Source organism: Takifugu flavidus, chromosome 12 (genome assembly GCF_003711565.1).
Source record: "Takifugu flavidus isolate HTHZ2018 chromosome 12, ASM371156v2, whole genome shotgun sequence".
NCBI lineage: Eukaryota > Metazoa > Chordata > Actinopteri > Tetraodontiformes > Tetraodontidae > Takifugu > Takifugu flavidus.
Window position 1 is genome coordinate 2554481 of NC_079531.1, and position 9375 is coordinate 2563855.

The following is a 9375-nucleotide window of genomic DNA, read 5'->3' on the forward strand; positions in this document are numbered from 1 at the left end:
AAGTATCCTCTTATCATGTGACTTTTTCACGACCGGCTGAAAACTTACTAACCGCGCATGCTCAGTCAAAGGATCAATAAAGTGGTCCGATACTGTTAAAAGAATTCCACTGATTGAAAATAGACGGGAAAAAAATAAAATACTTTTATTCTACAAGTTTAACAATTATTTTTGCATAAATGCACCGGCAATTATATATATTTTTTGGTTCCCATTGCACTCCTTGCAATGTTTGTATCAGTCAGTATTTGAAATACTCAATTTAAAACGCTTTTTATTTTCTTAAAAACATCTCATTTCTGTTTCTGGTTTCTTTAATAAGCCACCCTAGAACCTTCTGCCCTCCCTGAAAGGAAGGGTGAGACAAAAAGTTCAATTAACTCTTTGGGGAGGGGAAGTTAATCATTGTCCAGTTTGTAAAGGCCACACTTGGTCCTTGATCCAGGTCTCTTCATAGTTTGGAGATGATGCAGCAGCAGCAGTTTATTACATTTTCCTGAGTTGTGACGAGTTGTTTAATTACACGACCCTTTCGTAGAAGAGGAGATAAGCTTGACAACTCTGGACATTACTTTCGCTCACAGGCTGAACGTGTGTGTCGCTGATGTGGAACCATTTTCCTCTAGGCGACTCAGCATCTGCTAACAGAAAATGTGAGTAAGACGTCTGCAAAAATCTGTTTTACTGGCTTGCCAAAATGTGCTTACCTTGTCCTGCAAGCCCATTAGATGCAAGTTTTGGGCCCTCTGGCCGAACTTTTACATATGCTGTGTAATGTCCCGACCTCATGGTTCCACTGTGCACTACGATGCCGTACAGACTGTACAAAATCTGAGGTTCTCCATCAGCCACATTCTGTATTAAGATTTTTGAAGCATTGAAATGGATTAAACTATCATTACGCATAACATAACAATTACTTTGAGACTATCAAAACATTTACCTTGCATTTAACCCCACAAAAGGGAGCTAGATCCAGTATTAGGGGGAACTGGACGTGCCGATTTACCTTACAAATGCTGTATCCATTCTAGAGGAAAAAACAAAAATGACCCAACTGACAGAAGGTCTGCAGTGCTGTACCATAAGTAAATAAAGAAGCACTATATTATATCAAATGTACATAAATATTGATCAAATCACTAACTGCACCTGTTGAAATCTTTTCAAATGAAGGGTAAGCACTGGTGGCGGTGATGAAATCAGCATTTGCTTCAAGGCATCGGTGTAGACATTTTTTGAACCTAAAATGACAACAAAAATACTCAAGTAAGAGATGTGATGAACAAAAACACATCAAAGATCAGCAATACCATACTGAACGAAAAGTCTCGAACCTTTGCCTTTGTCAGGCTGCTGTTTAGTGCAGGTAACACAAAGCAGACTGTTCTTCTCGGTGAGGGTCTCCACTTCTGTGAACTGAAAAAGGCAGGACTGCACGGAACACTCCTGCTTTTCTGGAGCTGTCCTGGTGCCGAATGTGTGGAAGGCCAGTTTGGGATCCTGGTTGACCACAGTGTACTCTTTAACTTCTTTTGGCTCATCTTCAACCACTTGATCCCATTCCAAAGCATCATGGTCTTCTATAATGGCATCATCCACAGTTACTTTTTCCATTTTGTTGACCAGATCATCCTCTCCTCCGTCATATACATCCATTTTGCCATCACCACTGGTGACATCTTCTGTCTGTTGATCCTCCGATAAGATGGCGAAACGATTAATGGATGGTGTTGCTGAGTCACCATCAATAATGGAATCGTCATCCTGCTCTTTTATGGCCTGGTGGGTGTCGAAACCTTCAAGTTCTTGCTCAGACATACTGATTGGGTTTCCTTCACAGAGTGAGCCGTCTCTGGATTGCTCATTGTCTTGATTTTCCTCGTTATTACCATCTGTTGTAAAATCCGTTTGACTGCTCTCTGGGTGGCTTAGAGATGGGAGACTCTCCAAAGTGACTCTGCCCTCAAGTTTCTGTTGTCTCTTTTGGTGCTGCAGTCAATGACATGGCAACAAAGACCAAAAAAGAAACTATTAGTTGGCATAAAAGAAAACCCACAAGCCATTCAATAACAATTTTTAAAAATCCGTACATTGAGTTTACCTTTGCTTGTTTCTTTGCCTGCTTCTTTGCTTTCTTCTGCTGGTACTTGCTTCCAGGCGTAGCAACGTCATCTTCATTGTGTGAAGCGGGACTGCTTTTGTCACTATGAGTCGACTCAAAGGCCTTTGGTCCCTTTTTTGGATTCTTCTTTCTGTATGCCTATAAGATGTAATTACAATGGGACATGCTCACAAACAAGGGAATAAAGAATATGTCCCTTTGGAAAAAAAGTGAGGTTTCACCTCGTCGGAAACAGGGAGGGAAAGATCCAAAAACATCTCAGTGATGACAGACACCTGTATAAACAGAGCAGAGGCCATTTAGTTCCACGTCAACATCAACAAATGATTAGCTTTAATGTGAATCAAATGTACACACCGTTTTACACTGTTGACACATTATAGTGCTGGTTAGTTCCCCACCAAACACATAGTCAACGAGATTTTTTGGTAGTCCGTTTTTCTCATACTCTGAAATCAGAACTATGACGTTAGAAGGCTATATTCTTTAAAGTAAGCAAAAATAAGATAATAGTTATTCATCATTATAATGTAAAGGCACGGCCATATCTACTCCAATTTAGTAAGTATTGCTAATTTGGACTTTCAGAGAATGATGAGGGTGAAAATACCAGACAAATTTAGCAATGTTGACCAATAACCTATGCAGTTTTTTCTATACAAATAACACAGACTACCTGATGTACTGCCTTGATACGTACCTTTGAGAGTTTTTTTTAGCTGTTCTTCATCGTTGCTTTTTTTTGATTCCTTCAGTGCCTCCTCTATTCCCAAATTAACTCTCTGTTGAGACAAAAAGACAACAAAAAGGTAACTCCAAAAGAGTTCCAAGGATATAAACTTTATAACCTTGGAACTCTTTTGTGATGTATGCTTTATATTATAAAGCATACATCACAGAATACATCACAACTCCCTTTGTTTCAAGCTGCAGATTGAGACTGTCAAAATGATCCATGTTAAGTATTAAGAGGTACAATAAGTATATTAAAAAAGGGTTAATTATAAACTACCGGTAGTTAAATGACCTGTTGCTTTGCACAAGTTACAAGGTTATTAAGTATAAATTTAAGGTAAAGAGTAATTTGCAGAGAAATTACCAAGTACCGCAAATGAGTTTTTTCGAAAGTAAATAAAATCAAAATAAATTAAATGCATACCTTGATCTCCTCAGCACGCATTCCATCCAGCAAATAGCGCAACAGCTCTTGGCTATCTTGTTGCTGAAACCCTTTGAACCTGGCAGCCCTTCAACACAAACCAAGCAAAGGAATGATGGTCCAAGCATTTTAGAAAAGAGGAAGTACAGCTAAAAACATCTTAAGATGTTAGGTTAACCCCAACTTGTAGTTGCACTCACTTTCTACAAACTTGTGTGAACAACTCTTGTGGCGTTGCTACACTCTTTTTGGAATCTTGGATCTCATTTAGTAGCTGACACATAGCCAAAGTCAAAGGTCCAGGCTTGTCCAACTGAACTTCAAGAGGATCCTATAATTGCAACAGAATTCATAAAATCCATTTCAATGTGATTTACAATATAATTCTGAGAACCGGTTTAGTGAAAAAAAAGGAGAAAAGTAGATATTTTAAGATAAACACACCAGCTTTGGGCAGGCAACAGGTTCAATGTTGAGACTTGTCTCCTTTATCACTGCGTTGATCCTCTGACGTAACAACTGTGTTTGTGAGAGGTTCTGAAAAGGACAATGACCACAATGAATACCTATCCAAGTTTTGACAATATTGCACAACAAAGAATTATGCAAAACCAACTCTTACTTGAATGACCGCATTAAAGAAACACGTGTTTCCTAAGTTGCTCAAGCCCTTTACTGAGATACCACTGCTGTCGTCAGGTGTCCCGTATGTTTGTGATTTCTTCATACTTTCTTTCTTGGGGTTTATTTTTTTGTCTTTGTCTGCAGTATCTCCATGATCCTCCGTGTTTTGGCCAGCTTCCTTTGAGCTGGTTTCCTCCTTCACATCTACAGAATTATAGTTATAATGGGCATTACAACATTACTTGTATTTTAATTTGCCAAAAACAAAACATACAAAATAAAACAATGGGACCCACCTTTCCGTGCAGTGTTTGGAGTATATAAAGAGGCCTGTTTTTTGAGGTTATCAACAAGCTGAGCCAAATGTCCTGTTCCAGAGTAGTAAACTTCATCATTACATATGTAACACCTGGATGTGTTGCAAAAAATGACAATATATATAAATATGCATTTCTAATTGATAAAGTCCCCAGCGTCAGTGGGTAATACACACAGGACATACACTCACCACACACTCCAGTTGTCCAAACTGATCACCAAACAGTGCGGATCTGAATGTGGAGTTTCATAGTGTTTGATGGCATGCTGGTTGTCAGAATTTCGGCCACAACCCTGGTTCAAAATAAATCTGCACCTTTAGAAACCTTAGTACACAGATGGATGAAATATTTAAGAAAACTCACACTATGTCCACATTTCAAGCACATCCATATGGCTGGGGTTTCTTGCTCTTCTTCACAGTCTTGTTCCATACAGTTATTTTCTTTATTTTCTTCATCCTTGCAATCCTGGCAACTTGTCCATTTTGAATTTCCAGAGAGTTTCTTAAGGAGAGTTTGGTCTGTTCCCTTTTTGATGTGTCTGCACGATGGACCTGAAAAAAAGAACATCTACAGTAAACATCACCAGACATTCCATGCGTTGCCATATGCCCAGATAACTGATGATCATATGATAAATTCTACCTATTACGTCCGTGTCCTCTTCCCTACAGCTCTTGTCCTTGCCTCGTTTTTTCCCCATTTCTATAAATGTAAAACACAGAGTTTAAATGAATGGAATTCAGAAACAACATTGACACAACGGCTACGTTACATGCCCGTAGACAGTTTTGCACCACAACACTCATTGCCAGATACTAACGACTACTAAAAAGCCGAGATTCATCGCAGTCCTCATGGCCGGATAACTTACTGTTACAATCGGACCGGAGTCTTCACTGTTTCAGGAGCATTTGGGGTACATGCTCTAGTTTTCGACGGTTATAGTTGTAAACTGTCAGACAAATCTAGTCTGTATATTTTGTCAGAGAGCATAATCTTAAAAATACAGATAGAATCGGAACAAAACTAAAACAGTCTCGATTGTCAGTACATAGTCGGAGGCTTGATGTAGACCCCGCCTTTGTTCGGACACGTCACTTCCGGCTATCTACGGAGGCCGAGCTGGGACAATTTTAAACATAATTTTACACTGTCCGGCCTGGCCTCATTACAGCTAAACAAATTACTCGGAGACTGTGGCTATATTTATCTAATTTCATATTGGAAATATATTATGTAATTGTGAACTTTGGTTGGAAACTATTGTATTTTGGTTCTCTTAACGTTCAAGCTTCCCTAAGAAAATAATATGTTCTTTTTATACTACTGGCTAAATTTTATATATTCACAAATGCAAATTCTCCAAAAAAAAAGAGCCGATTTTTCAGGTTTTTCCAAAAATTTATTTGAGTTTTCTCTCCAAACTATTTTATCCTCTATAAACTAAAAAGCTCGTAGAAGTCTATACTTACGCACCCAATTCAATATTTTCAACTGTGCGTCACCGGAAGCTGTCCGGCTGGAAACAAAGGTTTAATGATTTTCAAGTGTGCTGTCAAAGTCTGTGTCCAGAAGTTTTAGGAAACTTTACTCTTTTTAGAATAGTGAGTAACATTTTATACATTTAGTTGCCCACTTGAAAATGTTGGCGCATAGTAGCAAAGGCGTCTTTGAATCCGAATGGAGATAGAAAGCCTTTTAAAGCAGTGACTGCTCACCTCAGGACTCTTTTACTCTACCAAAATGTCCAACTTGGACTGGGCAGAGTCCCGACTTGCAGAGATAGAGCTGCTGACAAGCATGTTTCCCACCCAGGAGGAACTGGATATGACAGACCAGCTGGCTCTCGCAGAGCTCAGGGAGTACGTGGAAGGTACAGCGTCAACAGACACCCCTCCACAATCCAGACCTCAGTTTCTTATTAAACAAAGGATGGACACGGCAGGCATGGAGAGGGTAACTTGTAATTACTGTCCTTTCAGTATGTACGATAAAACAAGGAAAATAATCTGTTCTTTGCTCCAACAGACGGATGTCATTCTGTCGTGTGCTTATCCACCCGAATATCCCAATGTGTTGCCAGAAATTACTGTTCGGTAAGCATCTGTCCACCTTGGACTGGGAAAGACGCATCCTCATGCATTTGGCTGGTCTCTTCGGAGCGCAGCCCACTCCCACATAACTTGGGACTCAAGAGTTTATTTCAAAAACCTCCCAACGACCATCTAGCGGCCCGAACATATGAATAATTGGATTGTTGTCATATAGGAAGCTTCGGGTACTCGTGCAAAATATCCCTGCTTGTGAATACGTTAATGTTGCAGGCATAAATGTTTTGCGTGATTTCGTAGCGCAAATAAACTTAGTCAACATTTCCCTTTGATATTTTTGCTGAAAACAAGACATTTTCAGTTGGAAAAGACCATGAACTTGGTTTGAGGGTTTTTCACAGCATGTTTTATTCATGCCCTAGGTGTACTGGTCTCAGCAGGGCCCAGCAAACTCAGCTCCACACAGAACTCAACGCTTACCTCTTGGAAAACTGCCAGGGGGACGTGTGTGTTCTTGCTGCTTTGGAGTGGGTGAAAGATAACCTGCAGCTCTTTACAAATAGGAGCTTATCAGCACCTAAGAAAGAGTCTCCTGCACCACAGCCAAGGGAAATGTTTAGCCGCCTGTGGATTTACAGTCACCACATCTACAACAAGGTAAAACGGAAGAACATCTTGGAGTGGTCCAAGGAGCTGGGTCTCTCGGGATTTAGTATGCCTGGGAAGCCCGGTATCGTGTGTGTGGAAGGCCCTCGGTCTGCCTGCGAGGATTTCTGGTCCAGGTATTTCGAATTACTTTATTTTTTAGAATGATGTGATAAGAGGAGGTCTGCTTTTTCAAGCCTTTTCTCCATTTCAGAGTGAAGGTCCTAACGTGGAAGAAGATCATGATCCGACATAGAGAGGATATTCCTCTTGATCACCAAGGCAAGGACAGTACTGTGGTTGAAAGTATAGACTCCCTGCGAAAATTCACTGGCTTTGAAGAGGCAGTGTTTGCCCCTCACGGGAACAGAGGAAATCACATGGACCTTGGGCAGCTCTACCAATTTTTAAATGAGAAAGGGTGTTGTGATGTTTTTCAGATGTATTTTGGCATCGAAGGGCGGCAGTAATAAAAAATATTAAGTGTTTGTTGCTTCTGACTGGATAAACTGGATTGTTATTGTGTCATGAACAAGTTGCATAAATTGACAGTTCAGATCCTACATTAAAGCAAACACACTTTACCGGATGAGTGTGACGCATTTCCCTTGTGCCTGGCTGAATAAACAAAATAAAAAGGATTCTGCTCCCGGGAGAGCGGAGTTTTAACCATTATAGGTAAATACTTGAAACAGAATCATTTCTGAATAATTTAAGGTGCATCTGTCATTTTATTACCCCTGTGTTTGCTTCAGATTATATCCTTCTGTTCAATAAAGGCGCAGCACTGCTTTAAAGACGCATTAAAGACGGCTCAAATCCAGCTCTGACTGGACAATGTAATGAGCAATATGCTAATTTTGCCTCTTTTAAGTGAAGAGCTCATATTAAAGCAGCGGTTGCATTTATGTTTAACTGTGGGTACTCAATGCTGTTGCAACTGTGTTGTTTGTCCTTCATATATTTCAGGCTTAAACCACCTTAATGCTGACATTGAAATAAGTTGGTTTTTTTAAATGCATTGCTGAGTATTTTAAATAATGTGAAATAAAAAATTTGAGCCAAAATTATTTGCTTCCTGACTTCTAACATTATGAACATTTAGTTCATTTGTGTTTACTATTGTAGCATAATAAGATATGACAACCATCTACACCAGACATGGTCAAAGACAACCCTGAATGTGCAGGGATTTTACTTGCTTAGCTTATATCGGCCCGCAGGTGGCAGCCTAATGTTACATTTTAAAAATATATATATATGCCAAGCTAAACGCAACCGTGTGTTTTGGTTGTTAAGGAGTTTGTTGCCAGTCCCAAATTAGATGAATTATTGTACAGAGAGTTAAACAATAGCACACTGTTTATTATGCTCTTTGATTTTCTCCAGTCGAATGTGTTGACCACACTGTGGGTTTCTGACATAATAAAGGGCACATTTCTGCATGTGGAAAATATTCTTTAGCTTTTTGCACCCAATGAACAGATGCACACCTTTCCATGATGATTATTTACAGGCCATCTTTCTTCTTTCCCCCCGGTAAAGTGGCAGTTTTAGTGTTGGTGCTTTCCTTTAAAGCTTCTCCTGGTATTACGGACAGTTTGCCCTTAGAGTGGATAATTACACCAGTTAGACCTCTGATGTGGCTCTGGATCAGACTAGTCTACTGTATATTTGTGGGGAACCTGGTTCCCACATTTACACGTTTGCACTCTTGGCTTCACAGACCTTGAGACTCACAGTTTTTGCTCCCTTGTTTCCGTTTCCATTGCAACAGTCACTGGTGCCTGACCAAGCTTTATAACAAGCTGCGCAAAAGCATCACCAATATTCTGCTAGCTGGCAAAACAAAGGCATGCTTTGGCTCCCACATTTTTCTTTTCAGGCAGTCTTTTAGAAAGCAACATTTCACATTTCTGTACAAAGGTAGCAGTCTGTTTACAAGTCCTTTATTTCCACTGGGACCGCGTATATGTACAGTATATGTGTGTGTGAGTGAGTGTGTTTGTGTTTTTAAAAAAACTGTCATTTGATTTTGACCAACGATAATCAAAGCAACGCCTTTTTCATTCCCTCGTATTGATGTGCGCAGCCTGAACAGGGTGTGGGATGGGTTACGCTGGCATTTCAGGCAACAGAATTGTGAATAACAGTATTTGTGTTTATCAGTGAAAGCTACTGAGATGAATTCCAGAGCAGCAAAGAAGATTTTATCTCCTCCGTTTCGCTATGGGCTGCAGACAGGCCGGAGTTTTGGATTTGTGGTGAAGGAAAAGAGGCTTTGTAACTATTGACCATGTGGACTGTTTCCTATTAGTTGGCTTTGGTGGTGGAGTAACTGGCTGTTGTGCTCTTTACTGTATTTTACTGCTGGAAAAAACAACTTCGACATGTGGACTGCAGGCCCGAGCAAAAACCTAAAACAGCACCAAGGCTGAGGACTATTAC

At 40.0% G+C, this 9375-nt stretch overlaps 2 protein-coding genes across 4 annotated transcripts; one reads left to right on the forward strand and one right to left on the reverse strand.

The window, feature by feature from the left end:
- Nucleotides 1-122: 122 nt before the first annotated feature.
- Nucleotides 123-5321, reverse strand: usp16 (ubiquitin specific peptidase 16). 2 transcript variants are annotated; one of them, XM_057048900.1, is made up of 18 exons: nt 5103-5321; nt 4874-4933; nt 4592-4782; nt 4417-4520; nt 4205-4317; nt 3907-4112; nt 3729-3821; nt 3485-3615; nt 3285-3372; nt 2826-2907; nt 2483-2574; nt 2347-2400; nt 2105-2263; nt 1338-1992; nt 1153-1244; nt 944-1030; nt 708-855; nt 123-641 (listed from the first exon to the last, which is right to left on the reverse strand). In XM_057048900.1, the coding sequence occupies exons 2-18, from the start codon at nt 4929-4931 to the stop codon at nt 520-522; spliced, it is 2475 nt and encodes an 824-aa protein (XP_056904880.1). In that variant the 5' UTR covers nt 4932-4933; nt 5103-5321; the 3' UTR covers nt 123-519. The 2 variants fall into 2 exon arrangements, with proteins under 2 accessions (XP_056904880.1, XP_056904881.1); XM_057048901.1 differs by having other exon boundaries at nt 123-638; nt 5103-5320.
- A 146-nt stretch (nt 5322-5467) lies between these two features.
- rwdd2b (RWD domain containing 2B) lies at nt 5468-7516 on the forward strand. Of its 2 annotated transcripts, XM_057049003.1 has the most exons (5): nt 5468-5835; nt 6047-6187; nt 6260-6327; nt 6705-7064; nt 7142-7516. In XM_057049003.1, exons 2-5 carry the CDS (start codon nt 6059-6061, stop codon nt 7395-7397), a joined length of 813 nt encoding a protein of 270 aa, XP_056904983.1. In that variant the 5' UTR covers nt 5468-5835; nt 6047-6058; the 3' UTR covers nt 7398-7516. The 2 variants fall into 2 exon arrangements, with proteins under 2 accessions (XP_056904983.1, XP_056904982.1); XM_057049002.1 differs by having other exon boundaries at nt 5468-6187.
- The last annotated feature ends 1859 nt before the right edge of the window (nt 7517-9375 follow it).

What these genes read in the sequence shown, in the direction of transcription:
- usp16 (XM_057048900.1), bottom strand. Translation starts at nt 4,931, where the DNA reads ATGGGGAAAAAACGAGGCAAGGACAAGAGCTGTAGGGAAGAGGACACG. An exon ending in TGCGTGCTGAGGAGATCAAG is followed by an intron (nt 2,908 to 3,284) that starts GTATGCATTTAA and finishes TTGTCTCAACAG; the next exon opens with AGAGTTAATTTGGGAATAGA. An exon ending in TAATGGGCTTGCAGGACAAG is followed by an intron (nt 642 to 707) that starts GTAAGCACATTT and finishes ATTTTCTGTTAG; the next exon opens with CAGATGCTGAGTCGCCTAGA.
- rwdd2b (XM_057049002.1), top strand. Translation starts at nt 5,975, where the DNA reads ATGTCCAACTTGGACTGGGCAGAGTCCCGACTTGCAGAGATAGAGCTG. An exon ending in TTGCCAGAAATTACTGTTCG is followed by an intron (nt 6,328 to 6,704) that starts GTAAGCATCTGT and finishes TTCATGCCCTAG; the next exon opens with GTGTACTGGTCTCAGCAGGG. An exon ending in TGCGAGGATTTCTGGTCCAG is followed by an intron (nt 7,065 to 7,141) that starts GTATTTCGAATT and finishes TCTCCATTTCAG; the next exon opens with AGTGAAGGTCCTAACGTGGA.